Source organism: Triplophysa rosa, unplaced genomic scaffold, assembly GCF_024868665.1.
Source record: "Triplophysa rosa unplaced genomic scaffold, Trosa_1v2 scaffold388, whole genome shotgun sequence".
Lineage (NCBI taxonomy): Eukaryota > Metazoa > Chordata > Actinopteri > Cypriniformes > Nemacheilidae > Triplophysa > Triplophysa rosa.
The window spans coordinates 28,187-53,019 of record NW_026634386.1 but is presented as its reverse complement, the minus strand read 5'-3'; the positions used below and the strand labels follow the sequence as shown (position 1 = coordinate 53,019).

At 38.3% G+C, this 24,833-nt stretch overlaps 3 protein-coding genes across 3 annotated transcripts in view; 2 read left to right on the top strand and 1 right to left on the bottom strand.

The window, feature by feature from the left end:
- ptpdc1b (protein tyrosine phosphatase domain containing 1b) overlaps positions 1-15,804 on the bottom strand; it is a 58,109-nt gene extending 42,305 nt beyond the window's left edge. The window contains exon 1 of the mRNA XM_057328158.1: positions 15,719-15,804. Within this exon, the coding sequence (XP_057184141.1) occupies positions 15,719-15,804 (86 nt within the window). The remainder of the gene's footprint in view (positions 1-15,718) is intronic.
- A 4,435-nt stretch (positions 15,805-20,239) lies between these two features.
- On the top strand, positions 20,240-21,211 carry LOC130550660 (gamma-crystallin M3). Its single transcript, XM_057328163.1, has 3 exons — positions 20,240-20,342; positions 20,548-20,787; positions 20,889-21,211. The coding sequence occupies exons 2-3, from the start codon at positions 20,692-20,694 to the stop codon at positions 21,162-21,164; spliced, it is 372 nt and encodes a 123-aa protein (XP_057184146.1). The 5' UTR covers positions 20,240-20,342; positions 20,548-20,691; the 3' UTR covers positions 21,165-21,211.
- Positions 21,212-22,277: 1,066 nt separating this feature from the next.
- Positions 22,278-23,241, top strand: crygm5 (crystallin, gamma M5). Its single transcript, XM_057328162.1, has 3 exons — positions 22,278-22,286; positions 22,468-22,716; positions 22,805-23,241. The coding sequence occupies exons 1-3, from the start codon at positions 22,278-22,280 to the stop codon at positions 23,078-23,080; spliced, it is 534 nt and encodes a 177-aa protein (XP_057184145.1). The 3' UTR covers positions 23,081-23,241.
- The last annotated feature ends 1,592 nt before the right edge of the window (positions 23,242-24,833 follow it).

The following is a 24,833-nucleotide window of genomic DNA, read 5'->3' as shown; positions in this document are numbered from 1 at the left end:
TTTTAGGCAATCTGTATACTACCAAGTGTGTAATGTTCAATAAAGTTTAAAAAATGTGTTACCCTTGCTATATTCCTAAGAAACAAGTTATTGTCTGAAAGAGCTGAGATTACTTACCCAACCACAGGTCAAAAAAAATATTTTAACTTCTTTTCTGTTTACTCCATCGAAGACTGATTTGTTGACTTGCCCATTAATCATTTTTTTGATTACTACAAAGGCAAATGTTGCATATCATTTGTTTTGTCTTCCTTGAAGAAGAGAGACAGTACTGCTTTTCTCTTTCACTGCAAACGTATCACTTGTAAAGCCTAGCAGTGAATAAGATACTGTAGCTATTTCAGACTCCCTTAAGATTGAACAACTAATCCACTTACTTCTGAAATAGCCAAAAGAAATCACCTCTGACAACCACAGTAAATACCATTATCAGCTACAGTTTTCAAAGCTGTTCACTCCATTTTATTTTTAACAGAGATGAAAGATTTTTTTTATTTTCCCATCTATTCTTTTCAGCAGTGTATTTTATGTCAAGTAACCTTTAGTACTTCTCACAATGCAAATGTTTTAAAAGCAGCTTTACAGTACAGAAAATCAGTAAAGCATTTACATTTACATTTAGTCATGTAGCAGACGCTTTTATCCAAAGCGTCTTACAGAGAGTTCAGGGAACAATAAGCAATATGTCATACAGGAGCAATAATATAGGTGCTAATACAAAGTTACTAGTTTCAGCAAAAGCTAGACCAATACCTGCTGAGAGAAAGAGAGAGGGTTAGTGTTTTATTGGAAGATTTCACTGAAAGACATGATGTTTTTGATTTTGGGGTCTCAGTTAACAATCCAAAGGTGACTGTGACAAAGACTTACAGACGATGGAGAGAAAAATCCATAACATCTAATGCTTTTCTCAACAGTGGCAGTTGGTGGCGTCCATGCTTGTTTGAAAAATGACAATATGTAACATTATAGTTTAAGCAATTAATTCAACCCATTACCCAAAGGTTAATATATCATGTACTCAACTCTTACCAGAAACAGAAACAGAAAACGATAATGAGGTGAGGTCCTAAAAGTATTCAGAAAGTAATAGACTTAAAGCAAATCTGATTAAAGGAGAGTCTATAAGTAGAAAGTAACAAGCAACTGGCGCAGTGAACCAGTACTTCAGCAATGTTAATACAACTTTATTGTTACTGCTATTTAAAACGTTGTCTAGTTATCAAACAAATTACGCTTTTAAAGATAATACATTTTAGAGGAAACAAGAAAATAAATCTAAAGTCCAAATTGTAATGAAATATAGTTTTGACCTTGACTACATATGAAGAAAAATAAAATACATTATTGTGTTGTGCAAGCTAAAAAAAAACTTATTGACATTGATTGATCATATTAACTTTTTTTATTAACTCAAGAATTAACAAACACTATCTTCTGCTCAGTGTTGGGTAAGTTACTCTCAAAAAGTAATTAATTACTAGTTACTAATTACATATTCAATAGTGTAATTAGATTACTGTACAAATTACTCTCTCCAAAAAGTATTTAGTTACTTATTACTAATTACTTTCTATATCCTACAACAACCTTGATTAGTTAAGTGATTCAAGGATAGGCATGAAAGGGCTCTTTTAATTCATTCAAATAAATAATATAAAACTACACAAAGTACTCTTATTAACTGACCAAAGTATTACAAATGTGAGAATTATACATTAAAGCACGGATTTTAAAGTTAAGTCTTTGAATTTTCCACTATTACACACACATTACACACAGTATTTAGTTTAATTACATCAGAAGTAACTATAATTAAATTACAGAAAAAATAAGAGTAACCCCTTACTACACTTTTTCAAGGGAAAAGTAATTAAACTACAGTAACTAATTACTTAGTAACTAGTTACACCCAACACTGCTTCTGCTCCACTGTTTGTCTCAGACAAAGTGAAACATTAAGTAAACATTTGCAGAATCTATATAATTGGACTGAAAAGCCTCAAATGGGATTACTGTTAATTACTGTTATAATGAATGCAAAGAAAATCTCTGGAATAATCTGCGTTATACATGAGGACAGAGATTAGGCTACTGTTACACATGCATTTTGCAGAAACGCAGAAAATGCTTTTTTTTGGTTGCGTTAAATATGGACAAATTTATTTTAACTATTGGTTTAAATATAAAAAACACAACAAATTCCTTGTGTGCTTGCACACACTTGGCCAATAAAGCAAATTCTGATTCTGAAATAACCTCCTATAAAATTCTATTCCATATTTGACCCAGCATTTGTTAGTGTATGATATACTGATGTCTCCAATGAACTCAAATGCCTCCATCATCAAATTCTAAGCAAAGCCAGAAAATCACATTAAGGGTTTCATATGCAAGATTATCTGAGTTCACACAGGTTAAACTCTGTCATTCAAGTATCCCTCAGAAGTGAACATTCACCAATGAATTAAATCAACAAATAAAACCACACACAGAACCTCTTCAAACAAAAAATAATTACACACTGATAAACTTTTAACAATATATGAATTCTTATTTAATATTGTGGAATTTCCTCACACAATCAGTTTTCTTATTCGTAGTAGTCATATTATGAAAAATCTGTGAAAATGGAAAAAAGGCTTACTAACTGGCCATTAACTATTGAATTACTCAGCATTATAGGATATTACAGAAACTGGAATTTAAAAAAAACATACTAGTTATATGCAACATTTAAAATGTATATTTTTTTTGTAAACAATAAATCTGAATAAAAATATTGCAGCACATTTGGTGCCCTTTATTTGGTGTCAAATAACTATTTATAAAATATATGTTTCCCTGTTTTGTACGGCTTGCATTGGCCATTGTGGAATCCAGTAGTCCTTTACTACTGCATCTTCTTTTTCTTCTTCTGATGATCCCCTTTAAAACAAAAATTAAAGTCAGTTAAAAATTTGATCACAAGATATAATATGACAGTGGACAATATGAATAACTCTAAGTTTAGGCTTGGCAGAGTAGTGCCCTTACAAGTGTTGTATACCTTCAGGCTTCTTTATTCTGTAAATCATTTTGCATATTAAATTTATGCATTTTATAATTTATATAATTTTATAATGAAAATTGTCAGTGTCAGTTGACCTACACTCCTAAACGTTAGGTTAATCCTGATGTTTATTGGGCTAACAAGTCAGCCAGTTGGGTTACAGGGGCCATGAATTAAGACCTCAATTTTAACCCGAGCTTTTATATAAGAGGGAATCGTATTAAAGCGAACATCCTGTAAGTGTCAGAACTGAAAACGCCCTTGTTACTGAAATTACAACTGTTATTGACACCAGGCTCAGCAAACGCCAGATCCTGAAATGCACCTATTTATAGATAGGTTGAACACCGCCTCCACAGAAAAATATCAATGATTACTTCTCTAGCCACGCCCACTGGTTTGTGAATGACTTTAGCCACACATAGTACACACTCCCGCATTTGTGATGATTGACAAACTGGTAACCATATATATATTTTATGGCTAAAGATTTGTTTTGTCCGTCAGTTTAAACTAAACTGCTGATATGCGCTGTGTTGTGTTTATGCTTGGAAGGCTACATCACACAGCACTCTTTTGCTGTGTTGCCATGTTTGTTATTAATAAGCGCTTTTATGCTTGTTGTTTGGTCTTAGATCAAAAAGCCTTGGCACTTAGGTCTTAATAAATGGTCTGTTGCAGATTTTAAGAATGTTTGGTCTTATAAAATATATAAACAATTTGCATTTTAAGGTTTGTTTTTGTCTTGTCTTTATTTGCTTATTTTGTTGTGACGATCTGGCAACCCTGTCACTTTAGTGAAGGGCTCTCGAGAGCGGCTATCCCCGTGTCATATGTGCAAAAGTGAGGACTTCTTTCACTGTTATTTTTATTTAGAGCGACCAAGCAACAAATATGCAACATTGTGCAGTGCCTGGTTGTGGAAGAACATATTCGCTTCCTTTGGATTCTGATATTAGGAATGCGTGGTTGAAGTTTATTTTTAAGTACGTTCCTACTCATGTGGGTGAAACATTGAGCATTTGTTCGCGTCATTTCACCATGGATTCCTTTGTAAAAAGGGTCTGGATTTGCGGAAAGACTAAAATTAAAAAGCAGTGCTGTGCAGTCAATATTGGATCCGACAGGAATGGCACAGCAATCTTATGTGAGCAAAACATATTTGTATACACTCTTGCTTTGTTAGAGATCGCTTGATATATCCTAATAATGTGTAACGTTGCACGTGTAACCAAATTCACAGAAGGCTCCAACTAAGTTTACTACGCAAACTGCTATCCAATCAGCAGTGTATGGAGTGATTTTGAGGACTAAATTAAAAAGGAATTGCAAACTGCATTTGCAAATGCGTTTTCTGTTTGTTTGTATAAAAATTGTGACATAATTCAAACGCAAATGCAAACCGTTTATGCGAACGTAAAATGTCTGCCAAATTTCAAAAGTAAAAGCAAAGTCTATTTGCAAAAGAAATATCTCTGTCTTACGAGTTACGACATAGCCATATTTAAATCGCAATAGCAATTCCCCATATGCTATTTCACTTCCTCTGGTATTAAGCCTGCCAAAACTCAAATGAAATCGCAAATCACTTTGCATTTGCGTTTCCTCTGACTTGTACAGAAACCTGTCAATCAATGGCGGGGGTGGGCTTATTCAACGGGGCGTGTTTGTATCGGGAAGTGACGTCATTCACCGTCGCAGTGGTGGCAGTCAGTCCAACACCAAGGTGACACCATCAGGGCGACACCGGTTGTGGCTAAAAGGGATTCAGCTACAGCTAAAAGCCAAAATAACAATAATGGAACAAACGAGGATCAGATGCAAAGTTTCATATAGAGAAAATCTTTACAATGAATCACAATTGAGGTACTTAACATGTATAATTTAAAGACGTTCAACGGGCTCGATAAACAGATGAACACAAACAGTGGTCTGGTGATCTCAATGAGCTATGAAGTCATATTGAAGCAGTGTGGATTCATCATAATTACATTAATTTCTCAGGTTGGTGCATCACCTGATGGGCTCATTTACTGCACATGTTGTTGAAAAGGCTGTTTGGAAATTAAATTAATGTTTAAATACAGCAACAACTCCATCCAGTAATTTGTAGATGACAGCTACTTCTGTGTCCAGCAAACTCACTAAAACACTGGAGCACAAGTTTGTCTTTGTCTCACTATGTTATGATACACAAAGTTATTTCCGAACAAAAAAAAACTGCAATGTTTTCAACGCAGATTGTGAGTGCAGTTGTAACTTCACTCCTAATGTGTTTAGCTGTATCACTTTCCTGCTGTATCACTTTCCTACTGTATCTACTTAAGTTCCAGTCAACGGTGAATGATGTCACTTCCCGATACAAACACGCCCCGTTGAATAAGCCCACCCCCGCCATTGATTGACAGGTTTCTGTACAAGTCAGGGGAAACGCAAATGCAAAGGGATTTGCGATTTCATTTAAGTTTTGGCAGGCTTAATACGTGACGCCAGAGGAAGTGAAATCGCATATGGGGAATTGCTATTGCGATTTAAATATGGCAGGGTCGTAACTTGTAAGACAGAGATAATTCATTTGCAAATAGACTTTGCTTTTCCTTTTGAAATTTGGCAGACATTGTACCTTCGCGTAAATGCAAATGCAAACGGTTTGCATTTGCGTTTGAATTATGGCACAATTTTGACACGAACAAATAGAACACGCATTTGCAAATGCAGTTTGCAATACCTTTTTAATTTAGTGTGCAAAATCATTACATAGCAGTGGGCGTTTACTTCCAAGTCTTCAATGCGGCACGCCCATTTAAACAGAGCGTTTGTCAAGCCGGCCTCAAAACCAGGGTAGAAAATAGCCTATTACTTATTGATTTTGATGCTTTCGAATGTAAAAACCACGCAAACGTCATAAGTAGACCTCATAAAACAGTATAAAACAATAAACAAGCCCAGTTGCAGGACACCTTTAAAATTGGGCTGTCTATGCGGTTATTTTAAATTTCCACGGTAGACTGGTGCCACTGCTGACAGACGAGTGGTAACTTCCTGTGTAAGCAGAAAAGTACTGTACTCTCATCCAGTCTTGTCTCATTGTTCCAAGGTTACCACAGTGAGCAGGATGCAGTTCATGCCCAGACCTGATGGTAGAGCGGAGAATGGGAAGCGGTGACCTGACAAGAGCTGAGATGTTAGAGCTGGATAAAGAAGGATGCGGTGACTTGACACGTCTTCACTACAAAATTTCAAATGCTATTAGATTATTAATGATAATCTTAAAGGGGTCATATGACAGGGCTAAAACTAATATTATCGTTTGTTTTATGGAATGCAATGTGTCTACACGATTTAAGGTTCAAAAACGCTGTATTTTCCACATACCGTGCATGTTTGTATCTCCTCTTTGCTCCGTCTCTCTGAAACGCGCTGATTTTTTTTTACAAAGCTCATCGCTCTGAAAAGCGAGGTGTGCTATGATTGGCCAGTAAACCTGTGCGTAGTGATTGGTTGAATACTGCAAGCGTTTCACGGAAATGTAACGCCTCTTACCATATTCGCAACATCATGTTCCCACGCAATTGTACTGACAGGTGATAAAATGTCATCGGTACTTCCTCATATCAATTCGAGCCCGAATCTAATACGGAAAATGAAGATGATCAAGCCGATACATCAACTTTGCCAGCGCAACTTGGATGTAAAGGATTGGTAAGGTTTTATTTAAAACATATGATGTTAAATAGTTAAAAACTATAGCTAACTGTTTTACCTTTTATATACGACTTTATAAAGACTATAAACAAACAACCATATACATGTACATCATACAGAGTTTGTGTGAGATAGAAACAAGCTTGCATTACAGCAGGGAATGGTATAAATAACGCGAGCGCTTTGGCCCTTCTTGATCAACCAGTGTTACGCCACGTCTCGTCGCGACTCAACAAAGACAATAAACCCAAAATAAATACTAAATATAAAAAGACATTATAAACACGACATTTGTTGCCTCTAGTGGGAACATTATTACTGATTATGTATAATCAGTATATTTTATGTATAATTATGATTAATATGTATAATTATAATTATGTATATTTTATTTAACAAATGTATAATAAAATGCAATGTAAGTCGCTTTGGATAAAAGCGTCTGCCAAATGCATAAATGTAAGTGTAAGTTAATATTAATAATATGTAATATAAATGTGTGTAAATAAACAGTTGTGACAGTCCCGTCTGTTTCCCCTAAGGACTTCAATTCCCATGATCCTCACCTGTACCTCATCTGCAATCACCAACACCTGCCATTGATTACCATCATTATCCGGACTGCATTTATACTCACCTGTTTCTTTGTTGTTGGTCATGTCTCTGTTTAGTTTACCATGCTGTATATTGCCTGTTCTCACAGTGTTTCCCATAGGATTTTGACAGACTTGTGGCGCTGGTGACGTCACAAACTAATTAGCATATTTGTGACGTCATCATGTCGTGTTAGTGTTAGCACTTATCTGTTTTTCTTCTACTCTATTATCTGTAACATTATACTGTATTCTACAACGTGATGCCACCAGCAGTCACTTTAACCGCTGCTAAAATCCTGATTTATAAACGCAACATCATCGGACAAAATCACAATACAGTACATCTACATTAAAGAGCGGCTATATGCTGTTCTCGACAATGTGTTGCTGTATTACGAACGCTTCTTTGATTTTAAATGCAAGTGACAGTTAAATACGAGAGGCTGAGGGCTCGCACATGGAGCTCATCGGAAGAGAGTGCATGCGAACACAGAAGAGGAGGATGCGCGACGCGGCCACGCTCCACTCACACCAGAGCATGTGAGCGAAAGCTCAATATTTCGCTCAATGACTGTGCGCTTCGCTCAGTCACTCACGGACCAAGCAAACACTCCGCTCACATTACGTTCATGCTCACTGGTAAACCAATCCCGCTCTGATGTAAAATATGTCTAGTAAGCCTAATTGTTTTCAGTTTATAATAAACGTCTTGAATAAATGTCTCAGTTTAAGTAGTAGGCTTAAAAAAAGCAGTTATGTTTCAGTCCGACATTTTGTGCCAATATTTTTTGTCATTTTTATTTAAAGAGTGCCTAAAATAACTGTATAATAACTGATAAAGTATATTTGATTTTCGTTACTTTCTTTCCGTGAACATACAGCTGCCATAGTGCAACATTCAAAATAAAAGATGAAATGCACTATGAACACCTTTTATTACTGGGGTTAATAAAAGAAACGGGCTCTAAAGAAAAATAGACCAAAACAAGGGGAAATGCGGTCTTAAAATGTCAAACCTCAATCGTTACAGCATTTTAGAAAGTACTTTAAGAAACTTGGACAAAGTAGTTGAGTCTTCGAAGGCTGCATGTGTCCTCTGGAGATCACATTTGTCGGCCTCGGCCGCATATGACTTTGAGGTTTATTCAGGTTTTATTTCAGAAAAGCAACTATTACATTGGGTAAGTGACACAATGTCTTCTTAAGAGAAATAAATATAAATGTTATAATGTTTTTTTTAACTGAAATGAGCCTGTATCAAACCTCTTGTCGCCTGAGCACCTCCACAAATGGACGAGGCGCTTGTAGCTGACGTGCATGCCGTTGCCGTTGTGCTATTATTCAGGCTTCAGGCTCATGCGGTGTACATAGGACAACAATCCAGCTGCAAAAAAGTAAATCACCAAGAGGGCTGAGTGAGCGACTGAGCGTATATTGAGTGAGCGGAGCGGAATTTTCAGAAAGGCGCTCTCCGTGCCACGAGAAATATTAACGCTCCGCTTCGCTCACATGCTCTGACTCGCACCAAACAAGTCAGGAAGGAGAGAAGACGCGTAAGCGCTGCTTATCCACTAGTTATTCAATCACAGATACAGTCATTAGCAGGTATGGATAAAAAAAATGTGATGCCAAATATACTTGGGCGGCCATAAATACCTGGGTCCAAGTAAATGCATTTTATGGGAAATCCTGCAGTGTTTCTAGTATATCATTCCTTGGATTTATTATTAAAAGTTTTTATTGGATACCTCCTCGTCAGTGGCAACGCAATACAACAGTATGTGTGTATGGAATGTTTTTTTAACTGCATCAGTTCTTTCACTGCTTTTCACAAATTTACATCTCTATGGACTGTTTTTGTCCATTTGACAACACTTGCTTTTTAACAAACCAGTATCAAACGTATATAAAAAAAAATCTGATTGGATGCCCCCTCGCTATGTTTCCCCACCCCAAAACCTTTAGGGAAGTCATAAATTGTTGGGGAAATCATATTTTAGATATTTAACTGCAGCGCATGTAATTTTAAAGGAATAGTTCACCCAAAACAGATCTCATCCCCCATTGACTCCCATAGTATTTATTTTCCCTACTAAGGCAGTAAATGGGGGATGAGATCTGTTTGGTTACTGACATTCTTCCAAATAGCTTCCTTTGTGTTTAGCAGAACAAAGACATTTATACAGGTTTGGAACAACCTGAGGGTGAGTAAATGATGACAGAATTTTCATTTTTGGGTGAACTATCCCTTTAAAGGAGATATTGCCACAACTCTTATGGTGGTTTTTCTTGACATATTATTGACTTTTCTTATATTCTAAATATATTACTGAGTTTTCTTATATAAAATAGCTTTCTTATATAAAGAATACATTTAAAGGAAGTTATAGAGTTCATATACTTCTCTGATTGTAACAAGGGCTATGGGCCTCATGTATGAGTTTGAACACTTGAACACCTGCGTACACACCAAATATCTTATCAAACTATGACAGGAACTGCACGTACACCACACACACTTTTGTAGAGAAGTTTAATTAAGAACGCTGGGTTGTTTATCATTATCACACTAAACCATGAGTTCATTTTTAATAAAACCAAGGTTAAATAATGTATCGTCCGAAAGCCCCCGGTAAGGTGTCAAGATAAAGAGCACATGATATACGTATGTGTTATTGCACATGATATACGTATGTGTTATTGCACATGATATACGTATGTGTTATTGAGACGTCCGAAAGCCCCCGGAAAGGTGTCAAGATAAAGAGCACATGATATACGTATGTGTTATTGAGAGCGCTCCCTACAATTAAATCTTAATATGGTAGGCCGGAGATCTTAATATGGTAGGCCGGAGATCTTAATATGGTAGGCCGGAGATCTTAATATGGTAGGCCGGAAATATAACTGTAGCAAGTGCAGGATTAAATATAACTGTAACTCTAAATATAATTCTTTTGAAGTCATGGTTCTTCATGTTTCAACACCTAATACTAAAGATAAAACTCTTTTTAAATTTATTCTAGCTATTGTACGTATATAGGCCTCCAGGGCACCACACAGATTTTATTAAAGAATTTGGTGGGTTCTTATCAGAACTAGTACTGGCCGCAGATAGACTCCTTGTCGTTGGTGACTTTAACATCCACGTAGATAACGTTACAGATGCCTTAGGAATGGCTTTCAAAGACACTCTTAACTCCATGGGCATTAGTCAACATGTGTCAGGACCCACTCACCTTCGTAATCATACTTTAGATTTAATACTGTCTTACGGTATAAATGTGGACGACGTTAAAATCCTTCAGCAGAGTGAAGACATTTCGGATCATTATCTGGTATTATGTTTGCTTCACTGGCCTACGGCTGCAAATAAAACTCATTGTTACAAATATGGTAGAACAATAACTTCAACTACCAAAGATGCGTTTCTCGATAATCTGCCCGAATTGTCTCAAATCATGAGAAATAACGTTGAAGATCTTGACATTACCACTGAAAATTTTAATTCCACCTTCTCGGTAACGCTAGACAAAGTTGCTCCACTACGTTTAAAGAAGATTAAAAATGGCAGCCCCACACCGTGGTATAATGAACACACTCAGGCTCTAAAGAAAGCGGCCCGAAAAATGGAGCGCAACTTTAAGAAAACTAAATTAGAGGTATTTCGTACAGCATGGAAGGATAGTATTCGAAAATACAGGAAAGCCCTAATAACTTCTAGATCCGCCTACTTTTCATCACTAATAGAAGAAAACCAGCACAACCCTAGGTTTTTATTTAACACGGTGGCTAAATTAACAAAAAATAAATCGTCAGTGACTTCTGATCCTGTATATCAGCATAGCAGTGATGAATTTATGAACTACTTCACATATAAAATCCAAGATATTAGAGAAAAAATTATAACAATGCAATCAGAAGTGAAACCCGCTGAACAAACTAACTACAGCGCCCTTAAGGAGAAAATGCAATTATTTTATACCGTAGATCAAGATGAGCTGTCTAAAATTATTAGATCATCTAAATCAACAACATGCATACTAGACCCTATACCTACAAATCTACTGAAAGAGATGCTCCCAGAAATTATAGATCCTCTTCTTGGTATTATTAACTCATCTCTGACATTAGGACATGTGCCTAAAGCATATAAGGTGGCTGTTATAAGGCCCCTTGTCAAAAAACCCCAACTCGACCCTAGAGAACTAAGGAACTACAGGCCTATATCGAATCTACCTTTCATATCTAAAGTTCTGGAAAAAGTAGTTTCAACTAATTATGCTCCTTCCTCCAAAGGAATGAACATCAATGAAGAATTCCAGTCTGGATTTAGAGCATGTCACAGTACAGAGACTGCTTTGATCAGAGTTACAAATGATCTGCTATTGGCGTCTGACCGAGGTTGTATCTCGTTTTTGGTGCTGCTAGACCTTAGTGCTGCATTCGATACCATTGACCACAGCACACTCCTACATAGACTCGAAAATTAGTCGCATTAAGGGAATAGCTTTGAAATGGTTTAATCTTATTTATCCGACCGTTTTCAATTTGTAGCAATAAAAATGAGGTGTCAGCAAATCGCAAGTCCAGTACGGTGTACCACAGGGCTCAGTCTTAGGCCTCTGCTCTTCGCATTATACATGCTACCTCTAGGAGATATAATAAAGCGACACGGAGTTAGCTTTCACTGTTATGCTGATGATACTCAACTTTATATTTCCTCGAAGCCTCATGAAACACAGCAGTTCCAATGAATAATGGATGCATAGTCGATATAAAAAACTGGATGAGTAACAACTTTTTATTACTGAACTCGGACAAAACGGAAGTGTTACTTATTGGACCGAAAACCTGCTATAAGTAACAACCAAGAATACTGTTTAACTATTGACGGATGTTCCATAAAACCCTTCGTCGTCAGCAAGAATCTTGCGTTCTATTCGATAGAATCTGTCATTTGAGAGCCACGTCGCCAACACCTGTAAAATTGCGTTTTTCCATTTTAAGAATATATCTAAACTACGTTCATATGCTGTCAATGTCAGATGCAGAGAAGTTAATTCATGCATTCATGACATCAAGACTAGATTACTGTAATGCACTGTTAGGTGGTTGCCCTGCAGGCTTATTACAAAAACTCCAATTGGTCCAAAACGCGGCAGCTCGAGTTCTTACACGTACAAAAAAGTATGAACATATTAGCCCGGTTCTGTCAACTTGCACTGGTTACCTATAAAGCATCGCTTAACTTTAAAATCTTGCTTATTACCTATAAAACCCTACATGGTTTAGCTTCCTCAGTACCGATCTCCTTTATCCTAAATGTGTGCTCTCACTGAGCGTGTGTGTGTGTGCGTACTTGTCTGTGTACGTACGTGCTGGGTGTGTGTGTGTGTGTGTGTGGTCGTCGTGTGTGTTTGTCTCTTGTCTGTGTGTGTTGTCGGTGCGTGTTGTGTGTGTGGAGTGTTTTGTGTGTGGGTGTGTCTGTCTTCTGTGTTTTCAACCTTTTCTTGTTTTTGCAGGTACAACTTTGATTGTTTTGCTTGTAGTCAATGTGTCTCATGTGCAGCTGCTTTGTAACAATGAAAATTGTAAAAGCGCTATATAAATAAAGTTGAGTTGAGTTGAGGGTGTAGGATAAGTGGGAGGCCCCGCCTCGCGCAGGCGCCGCCGGTGAAATACCACTACTCTTATCGTTTCCTCACTCACCCGGTGAGGCGGGGAGGCGAGCCCCCCGAGGGCTCTCGCTTCTGGCGTCAAGCCCTCGGCCCCTCGCGGGCCGGGGCGCGGGACAGTGGCAGGTGGGGAGTTTGACTGAGGCGGTACACCTGTCAAACCGTAACGCAGGTGTCCTAAGGCGAGCTCAGGGAGGACGGAAACCTCCAGCGGAGCAGAAGGGCAAAAGCTCGCTTGATCTTGATTTTCAGTATGAGTACGGACCACGAAAGCGGGGCCTCACGATCCTTCTGGCGTTTTGGGTTTTAATGTTTGTATTCGCTCTGTGTTTTGTGCAAATTGAGAAATACAGCGAGTGAGATCAGAGTGCCTCTGGAAAACTCTGTGCATGTTTGCTCGTGTGTACTGCGATGCGCGTCATTCATAAAAATGGCAAAACCCAACTCATGATTTAGCTTTATTTCCCTTAAAACCGAATGTGCTCTATAATATCGTTGGATTATCAGCATATATCCCCATATGGAATAAATACCACTGTAAACACAGCTGGGTTTCTCTCGCCCCTGTTGGGCATTCCCCCAGGAACTGTTCCTCCACCCGCTACTTCAAACAAGCCTGTCCCTCCAAGCCCACTGTCCACCCTACCCGGGCCACCCGCCCTCGTCCCACACCCTCCCGGGCAAAGACTGCCTCCCCCTCTAGCCTGAACCCTCGGACTCCTCCTCCCCAGAACATGGTTGTTTCCCCCTCCCCTCCCATGTATATTATTTTTATTATGTCACACTAACCCGTTTGTTCTTATTGCCTGTTTGCCTTTGTTGATTTTTACAATGTTCTGTTGTTTCTTGTCTGTTTTCCAGTCTGTCGTGTCTAGTTAGTGGTGTTGCCTTAGAGGACGCCAGGGAGCGTCTTTTAAGTGGGGGGTACTGTCATGGTTCTGCCTCGTCTTGTCGAGTTTTTCTAGTCCTGGGGCAGGATCATGACAGTACCACGTGTTCTGTGCGGAAGCTCGTAGACATCGCTGGGTTCGGCATGCCATGAGCTCTCCGGTCTCGTCTATGTCCCCACTCTCGTTACCGCATTAATTATCTTGTTATGGTTTCATGCTCCTCACCTGTTCCTTGCTTGATTTGGTTCCTTATTTAATACCCTGGTGTTTTCTGTCTTGTGCGGTTTGTTTTGCATAGACACCTCTGTGAATGAGGCTACAACATTTGTCTTGATACTGTGTTCCTGTCATTAAGGTTAAGTAAAGTCTAGTCAGTGTTTTAGTCAAGTGTTTATTCTTAGTCAGTCTAGTCAGTGTTTTTATTCTCTGTGAAGTATTAGTTTATTGTCTTGTGGTTTTGCCCCCTCATGGGTCTTTCACTGTCTGTGCTTGGGTTCTGTCCACAATCCCTAACACTCATGCTTATCACTCGTTTCAGAAACTACCTTTTACCATTAGAAAGTTAAAACTGATCATAATATTAAATCGACCAAGCAAAATTAGGTCAGTGTGGTGCGACTTCAGCTGCGGTTTCTTTGTGAATATTTTTCGCATCGTCTGCCAAAATATCAGAAACGGTCTATTTGTTTTGTATCTTAACTTCTGACAAGTTAAACATCTTATTTGGAATACATTTTAAAACTGCTACGTGCCGAAATAATTCGGCTCTTGAATGACTTGCAAGGCTCAATGTGAGACGGCGCTCTCGCAATTCACATGAAGCAGCATTTAAAAGGGGATTTCTAGCGCAGTTTAAGCTTAGGACCCTGCACTTTAAATGCCTTTTAATATTCAGCTCTTTGTTACTGCTCACACAACCTTCATCAACCCCCACCTCCTACTGCAGGAAGAAATCACACTATAACACTTCAGCGAAAACTCAAAAGAGGTGTCAATTGAGAAGTTGCATATTTAAAAATAGATTGAAATGTAAACAGGGATTTTTACCTTAATTGCTTTATAAAGTGCTGAATTGATAAAGAAGATATGAAAACATTTAATTGTTTGTCATTTAAACGAGAGGTCACTACAGTGTTTTAATATGTAATATGTAAAATGTAATATTAAAATAATTGAATATGTTACGTAAATTAGGAGCATTACAATTATAAAAAGCATATTTTGGCAAAGATGTTTCGTTTACGTTTGGAGTTAAGTTTCTTATCAGTGTTACGGCATGTTACGTTTATTTGTCACCCTGCAGGTAAGACATTAATTCTCTGCTCTTTCAAAAAGCGAGACATTCACACCTCTCCCAGTCCCCATCCCCCGTCAACTGAGAAGTGGAAGCTGTTTTTAAAAGCCTGTAGCCTACTGACAATGACAACTCAATGCTTGTCATTTAAACGCAGGTCAATACACTACTTCGTCACACTTTTATTTAATAACGATGAAACAGTCTATAAACTGCATATTTTGGCAAATATAATGTTTTTTCGTTCACGTCTTCACACGGGCCTCTGTTCTAGCTCATTAATAATAATTTGTTACATTTTCACCTTGTGCAGTTTACTTTCTCCGGTCCGCGTTCAATTATTATAAAAATAGTGATATTGTGTCACATTCGCCCTCATGTATTGACTAAAAGACAGTGTGTGTCGTTTAGCCAATTCTTTGAATGAATGATTCAAAGCGACAAACTTCTGTTGTCGCTTTGAATCATTCATTTCTGGTTTAGTTGCTTGTCACAGGACTTACATCCGCTCCAAGTGAGTCTCGAACCTCCAATCGGTCCACTCCGGCTTAGAAGACGGACACGCTAACATGGAGTCTACACCCGCCATGGTCTTTAATGGCATATTGAAGTAGTTGGTGCAAACTGCCCACTCCTGCGTGATCAATGTGATCTGTATATGGTTTTTGAGGGTCCTTGGCACAGTTTATAGACTATGCCTTTTTATCTTGTGGCTCCCCCTTCACCGTGGGTGAAGTGGAGTAGGAGGCTGCTCCTAATCATTTTTGGGAGTGGGCAGTTGGCCTCAGGCTCCGTTAGCCAAGGAGCCAGGCCAAGCACGGCAGCCTGCATGCTCCACATTAATGGTGGCCAGTCCAGTCCTCATGGCCGCCTCACCAGAGCACGCTTGCAAGATGGCCGCCAGTCCAGAGCCCACTCGCAAGATGGCCGCCAGTCCAGAGCCCACTCGCAAGATGGCCACCAGAGCCCATTCGCAAGATGGCTGCCAGTTCAGAGCCTGTTCACAAGATGGCCGCCAGTCCAGAGCCCGCTTGCGAGATGGCCGCCGGCCCAAAACCCATTAACAAGATTGCCGCCAGGTCAAAGCCTGTTCACAAGATGGCCGCCACACCAGTGTTCCCAGGTCCGGTGGTCCCAACTCCAGGGGTCCCGGAGTTTTCCGTTCCAGAGGTTCTGCCCTTTGAGTCTGCTCTGACGATGGTGGCTGCTGCCCTGCTGTGTGTCTGGGCTGTGCACTGTTCGTTTGCACCAGAGGCTGTTTCTGAAACCACTGAATTCCCTGCCTCGTCCAAGATGGCCGCTTCTGAGCTCCCTGCCTCGTCCAAGATGGCCGCATCTGAGCTCCCTGCCTCGTCCAAGGTGTCCACCACTGGTCTTCCAGCCCTGCCTGCGCCTCCCTGGCTTCCATCCCTGCCTGCGCATCTCTAGCTTCCAGCGCTTCCAGCGCTGCCTGCACCTCTGCTCCACGGCCCAGGCCCGCCTCTGCTGCACTGCCCAGGCCCGCCTCTGCTCCACGGCCCAGGTCCTGTTCCCCTTCACGGGCCTGGCCCTCCATCCCTCCCCCTGTGCCGCATTCACTCCATCACCCCCCTGTTCAAATCTGTGGAGCGTATGGAAGCCGCTCCTTTGGCGGGGGGGGGCTATGTCACGATCACCAGTTGGAGTGCCCAGCACTGACTGCATGCACACATTACTACATTTCCCGTAACCCTCTGCCCAGACTCATCAGTCATCATTGTATTCATCCGGACCTTGTTAACTGTGTCTATTTATACCTGGTTCATTCTATCAGTCATTGCGAAGTCTTGTCAGTGTTACATCTGAGTATTTCTACCATTGTCTGTTTATCTGGTTTCTGCCTTGTTATTTGGATTATCGTGTCTTTGCCTGTACCCCTTTGGATTTGTCTGCCCTGGTTGACCTTATTACATGTGTATGGACTTTGGCCTGTTTAAGTTTATGATTTTGGATTACCCCATCAATAAACGACTGCATTTGGATCCTCACTCTGTGTGTCTCCGTGTGGCATTCGTAACAATACGTAGTAAATTATGTATTAAAATTAAGTAAACTATTCCAATAAGTCTTCAACCACCTTAAAGTTCTCTTTTTGTTTTGACTGTTTTACTAAGAATAGTTTAGTTGAAATGCATCTTTAAAATTTTGACTCAAAGGGGGCATTGCTGTAACATGACAAAAAACATTTCTAACACCGAATCCATTATAGCTTGTTGCAACTTGTCACTGCTGGTCTGGCCAAGATACTTTTTAAAATGTATTGCCTTTTAAGTCATGTTGCAGGCAAGTTTTTTTTTTAATGATTAATCTATTAGCAATCCTGCTTAATGGTAGTTTCTCAACATGCATGTAACATGTATTAACGCAAATCATTACAGGACCATTGGCTAATTTTTACCAGCATCTAGTGGTGATGTTGTGAATTGCAACCAAAGGCTCACTCCACCCCTCCTTTTCAAATCACCACGGAGGCTGAGAGGGGAATTAGATCATCAGAGGTCATCAGATTTTCGCCTTATAAGTTGTTTTGCAATCACGTGGTTTTGATGACTTGCGAAGTGCCGATGGAGGATTTTCTCCATAGGAATTCACTATAACAAACTCAAAAGACCTATGTTTAACAACCTAAAAAAAGACCAGGGAAGCCCAAATATCTGTTAACCCTTACTTGTAATAAACACTAGCTTCTGTTAAAACAACGAATCCTTATTAAAGGGATAAAATGAAAAATCTTGCGTCCAGCATTTATTCCCTATAGAAGTCCATTAAAAGGAAACATAATAACGTACTGAAACAACGACTACAGAAAACCAAGTTAAATACATTTGTTTATCACTGATATCAAACATAAACATAAGTGAAAAGTGTTATGATCTCAGTTTGTCGCTGCCTTGAGCCAAGTTACACTCTTAAAAAAGGTGCTTCAAAAGGTTCTTTGAAGCCATAGAAGAACCTTTTGGTTCCATAAAGAACCTTTAACATCTGAAGAACCTTTGTTTCACAAAAGGTTCTTTGTGGTGAAAAAAAGGTTATTACGATTCTAAAAAAGTAAGAGATGGTTGTTTAAAGAACCTTTGACTGAATGGTTTTTTGTGGAACCAAAAATGGTTATTCTATTGCATCGCTGTGAAGAACCTTTTAAGCACCTTTATTTTTAAGAGTGCATGTGGTTTCTTTATAATGAACTTCTATGAAGAACAAGCTCAATATGAGACTATTTTTATCGCCGAAATAAGTGCTTGATCTTTTAACAAGAGCTAGCATTTATTACAATTAAGGTTTAATCGAAATTACGCTTTACGTGGTCTTTGTTTCAGTATGTTAAGCTGTTTCCTTATAATGGATTTCTATGAGGAAGAAACCCTTATAGCAAGATTTATCACTTTATCCGTTTAATAAGGACTTAATAAGAACAGCAGCTAGTGTTTATGACAATGTTTGACAGAAATTTGAGGTCACCTGGTCGTGTTTAGGTACGTTAAACCTCGTTAAGCGTTTTAAAAAAGTTACCCGACTCAGCTACTCCCGACCGCAGATTCAGGTTTAAAAGTAACCTTTATCTCTGTTTCTCAGTTAAAGGAGTCATATTGCACGGCTAAAACGAATATTATTGTTTGTTTCAGATGTAACGCAATGTGTATACACCATTTAAAGTTTAAAAAACGTTGTATTTTTCACATACCGTGCATGTTTGTATCTCCTCTTTGCCTCTAAAAAATCTCTGATTTTTTACAAAGCTCATCGCTCTGAAAAGTGAGGTGTGCTATGATTGGCCAGTTCACCAGTGCGTAGTCATTGGTCAAATACTGCAAGCATTTCACGGAAATGTAACGCCTCATACCATATTCGGAACATCAGGTTCCAAAGCAATTGTACTGACAGACGATACAATGAGATTTACAATTACGCCCACCTTAACTACGTGTAGATTTGAGCAGTCTTAGTCAAATTATGTTACGAAGTTACGTAGATTCGCCGGGGTGTGGTTACACGAGGCGTTTCAGGCAAGTCTGGTTGAGCATTCGCTTTTAGATAGAATGCATCTTTTGTTCCCACACTTTCATTTGTGCAATTTTATGTGTCTAATACATACATGGGCAACTTATAACACACCAAAAACACAGAAAAACATGTACTTCCGCCATATGACCCCTTTAATACTTGCATGTTGCCCCTTCATGAACATCAACTTCTGCTACACAATAAAAACACCTTGTGGTTTCATTTGATCAATTTGAACATCAATGCAAAACGTAGTCATTTTGAGTTTGTGATAGTGAATTCCTAAGGACAAAATCACTTGCTGCCCTCCATCTGCACTTCGCACAGTGCCGTTACGTCATGTGCAAACAACCTATTCCTGAATAAGAAAACGTATTTATGAAACGCGCTCTGTAGAGCAGTTTGTCCGTTAGGGCTATTGTAGAAGCAACATGGTGAATTCCATGCAAGGGACCCGCGGTGCATGTAGATAGAAATAGCTCATTCTAAGGCATTTCTGTCAATAGATCCTCCAAAAAATGACAAATGTGTTCAGAATAGTCAGAATACGTCTACTTTTGAAAGGGTGAGAAAGATACTATTTACCTGAAATTTGTGTAGTTGCAGAGATTCTGTACGATAAAATTGCTAAACCTTAACTCTAAAGCAATAGAAATCAAAGCAAATTTTATGTGCATAATTTCCACATGTAAAAGTTCATTTTGAAATAATTATTTTGATTAACAATGTCATAAACAAATAACAAAGCTCACATATATTTTTTTATTTTGTCATTAATTTGTTATTACTTCAAAAGGATTTGTTGAGAAACCATCACACTTGGTAACTTGTGCCCAACCAGATCTCCCTTGCCTCCCCCTCCCTCTCTCTCTCTCTCTCTCTCTCTCTCTCTCTCTCTCGCTCTCTCTCTCTCTCTCTCTGTGTTTCTCTTTCATTGTAGGCTGTGATTGCACAATTTAAATTAACAGAAATCACAGACCTGCTTGTTCATCAGGTTCCAGGCTATTTGAATGACAAAAACCATTATCAGCCTATAAAGTATAAAAGCCGGCGGTCAGACGGAGAGTAGCTGGACAGAATCCCACGAAGACTAGAAACATGGGCAAGGTATGTATCGGGTGGGCTTAATCCAACAGAGAGGAGCTGCCAGAACATTCACAATCTACATTAAATGCTATTCAATTATTAAAAGTGTAACTCCTATACATATTAACATTCTGTACAAAGGTATAATTTACGTTTGCGGCATGCAAACATTCAAATACACAAACCTAATGCTATCACGATTTTTATTTTGTGTATTTTTTGGTAGATCATCTTCTATGAAGACAGGAACTTTCAGGGTCGCTCTTATGAGTGCAGCAGTGACTGCTCTGACATGTCTACCTAACTCAGCCGCTGCAACTCCTGCAGGGTGGAGAGCGGCTGCTTTGTGGTCTACGACCGTTCCAACTACATGGGGAACCAGTTCTTCATGAGGAGAGGCGAGTACGCTGATTACACGCGCATGGGAATGAGCGACGGCATCAGGTCCTGCCGCATGGTTCCTCAGGTACATAAAACATATTATTAGTAATATAATATAAAATGCTTTCAAACAGTCAAGATGTTGAATGTAAAGTATTGAATGGTCATTTGGGTTTGATCTTACAGTATAGAGGATCCTACAGAATGAGGATCTATGAGAGGGAGAACTTTGGAGGTCAGATGCACGAGCTCACTGACGACTGCGACTCCGTCATGGACCGCTACCGCATGTCCGACTGCCAGTCCAGTCACGTGATGGAGGGTCACTGGCTCTTGTATGAGCAGCCCCACTACAGAGGCAGAATGATTTACTTCCAGCCTGGAGAGTACAGGAGCTTCAGGGATATGGGATACAGCAACGTCAGATTCAGCTCTGTTAGAAGAATCATGGACTTGTGTTAAAGTCACAGTCTGTAAACATAAATAATAATAATAAAAGCATTACAAATAAAACGATCACAAGCATTCATTTGACTTCATTTCAATCACCATCATGATTTACATTAGAGCTGTCAAATATATAATATCAGTATTTTAAAGAAGAATATCGTCAGTATCATACAGAGCATGGATGTTTCCAAATGTATATTCAATTAATAATTATTTTTTATGAAATAATTATTTCTTTGTATTGACTAGATGCAATATTAACAAATTAATTATCATTAACATACTTAAAAATTTAATATTAGTGTTTTGGAGTCATACTGGGAGCTATTCATGCACAGTACCTTACATTATGGTCATACAGTATTACCAGCAGTAACACAACAGAGCCTGTTTAAAGAGGTCACAAACTGTACTCAACATAAACAATTAATAACATACATGTATTACAATATTCTGTGACTCAACTGATCAACCTTTCATATCCAGAACAGCATAAAACAAAAAAATCTAGAAACCTGAATCCATTCAAGTGGCTACTTCAATAAACCTATTGTGAACTGTTTCTCTACTCGGTAGTCTAATAAAAATAGATTATACAGATGCCAGTTATCTTAAATATATGTTTTTTTGTTACTCATTTTGTTTACAATATAAATCAGCTTGTTACAATATAATTTAACACAAACTTGAAGACCCCGTGCCATTCTCTCTGACATTTCTACTGTTACGTTTACTGTCTCAAATGACCTGAAAGAGTTTGACCATAATAAACCCTCAACATAAACTCAGAGAATCAGATAAATCCTTTGTTGACTATACTTGTTATCCTGAAAATAAACATATCTCTATGTTTTAGTTTTATATAGTGATGAACAATTTACTCAAGATAGCGATGGATCTGTCCACATAATGACCTATGACCGAGAAAAGTCACATCTGGCAGACATCCAGGTGCAAACAGTTCTGGTAATCACCTGTAAACTGGTTCAGAAAAAACAGGATCGCTGAGTAAGAGCTTCAAACAATGGCCCATAGATTTTTTTAGCAATCAAGTGCAGTATAAAAGCAACACATGCTGATGTTGTATGCTTGTAAAACACTGGCACTATAGAAAAAAGCTAAATCATGGGAAAAGTAAGAGATATCTACTGCATTCTCAAGAACATAGATGCTAGTCCTAAATGGATAAGTGAAAGAACATTTTTATTTTGAACCGATTAACAGATGTTACTTTAACTAGATCTCACAGCAAATATAAAACAGTGAAACATGTTATATTGTGAACACAACATTTTCTTTTTTTGCTACTTTTCAGATAATATTCTATGAGGACAGAAACTTCCAGGGTCGTAGCCATGAGATCAGTGGTGACTGCCCTGAGGTGACCTCATATCTGAGCCGCTGTTGCTCCTGTAGGGTGGAAAGCGGATGTTTTATGGTTTACGAGCACTCAAACTTCATGGGTCACCAAATGCTGGTAAGAAGAGGAGAGTATCCCGATAACAAGCAGATCATGAGTACTGACATAAGTGACTGCGTCAGTTCCTGCAAAATGATCCCAATGGTAATTCGAGACGCTGATATTTTTCATTCTGTTGAAAATGATGGTGCAATAAGAAACATGTTAATATGATTTTTAATTTGCCTTTCAGCATAAAGGAACATTCCGACTGAGAATATTTGAAAAGGAGAATTTTGTTGGACAGAAGTACGAGCTGATGGATGACTGTAAATCTATCCAGGAACGCTTCAGCATGTCCGGCTGCCAGTCCTGCAATGTCACACACGGGCAATGGCTTATGTATGAACTGCCTCATTTTGAAGGCAGAATGATATACCTCAGGCCAGGGGAGTACAATAGCTTTGGGGATATGGGTGTAGGGCCACTGAAAATTACTTCAATCAGACGCATTATGGAGTCCTGTTAAAAGAAAATACACTTCATTTGTTGAAAGAAATCATTAACATATGTGCATGTGTGCATTTAGGTAACAAGGCATGCATTGAGATGTGAAATATGCATAACATCTGTACATTTGTCAGTATTCATTTACCTCTAGTCCATGATTTTGTTTTATTGGATAAAAATGTATGCAGCGTGTATGCAGCTGATTATGTCATTTTACATTAAACAGGCTCTGATACCATTCTTTTTATTTTGACTGTAACTGGTGATGAACTTCAATTTAAAGTTCACGACTTTCCAGCCTCATACAGCAACATCGCCTGAGAACTCTAAAATGTTATGTTTGTAAGAAAATAAATAGTTCAAAAGCAATTTAGTGTAAACAGAATACATTTCTGCACATGACATTTCTTTCTTTCACTTGTTCATCACTTTACATCTTCTACTTTTTTGTTATTTACTCTTTTTTTATTTCATCAATTGCAAAAAGAAGAATACACTTTATAAACAATTTATTAAATATCGAACCTCTGGAGCAGAAAGTAGATATAAAAAGTATAAGAATAAATTAATTAACATAATGAGATCATGTAAGAAGGAATACTACGACAAAATGTTAAATAACAATAAAAATAATATGAAAGGTTTATGGAATATTCTAAATGGTATTATCAGAAAGGCGAACAGAAAATAAAATAGTAACTTACCCAGAATGGTTTATTGAAAATGGAAATAAAGTAGATAGTAAGGAAGAGGTGGTAAATGGTTTCAACAAATTGATTGTAAACGTGGGTCCAGATTTGGTAAAAAATAGATCACTCAGAGAATGATAGAAGATGTGAGTTGGGTAACAGAAATCTGAACTCTATTTTCCTTAGAGCAGTGGATAGACAAGAGATAACAGATACAGTAAGAAAGTGTAAAAGTAAAGCATCCTTGGACTGGAATAATATTGATATGATCATAATAAAGAATGTTATTGAAGAAATTGTAGAGCCTTTAATTCATATATTTAATAGGTCTTTTCAATTGGGTAAATTCCCCAAATAAAATGAAGATGGCAAAAGTTATTCCATTATACAAAGATGGGGATAAACATCAATTCACAAACTATAGACCTGTTTCTATACTTCCCCAGTTTTCCAAAATCCTAAAATTATTTACAGAAAGACTGGACAATTTCATTGAAAGAAACAATCTTTTAGATGACAGTCAATATGGTTTTTGTACTAATAGATTAACATCTCAGGCATTGATGGAACTTATTGAAGAAATTAGAAATGGTGTAGATTTGAAGAAACATGTAGTGGGAATTTTTATAGACTTAAAGAAAGCTTTCGACACTATAAATCATGATATTTTTTGTATAAACTGAGGTATGGTATTAGAGGGGTGGGTTTGGACTGGGTGAGTAGTTATCTAAAAGAGAGGCAGCAATTTGTACAGATTGGTGAACTTAAATCTTCATATATGAATATAACGTGGTGTTCTGCAGGGATCAGTCTTAGGTCCAAAATTGTTTATAATTTATATTAATGACATGTGTAGAGTATCAAATGTCATGGCTCTGCCTCACTTAGTCATGTTTTTCTTGGTCCTGTGGCAGAGTCATGACAAAGCCTTTGGTTATGTGTGGAGAGAAACATATTATTGTCCTTTTGACAATAATATGCGTTCTCTCCAGTGTCTTGTCATTGGCCCCGCCCCTCTAGTTTCATGTATTGCTTTCCTTCCGTGTCTAATGTTTGCCACCTGCCCTAGCTCGTTTCCCTCGT

Coding starts and splice junctions, on each gene's coding strand:
- LOC130550660 (XM_057328163.1), top strand. CDS start 20,692: ATGGGGAACCAGTTCTTCATGAGGAGAGGCGAGTACGCTGATTACACG. Junction 20,788..20,888: donor CCTGCCGCATGGTTCCTCAG/GTACATAAAACA, acceptor TTGATCTTACAG/TATAGAGGATCCTACAGAAT.
- crygm5 (XM_057328162.1), top strand. Junction 22,717..22,804: donor CCTGCAAAATGATCCCAATG/GTAATTCGAGAC, acceptor TTTGCCTTTCAG/CATAAAGGAACATTCCGACT.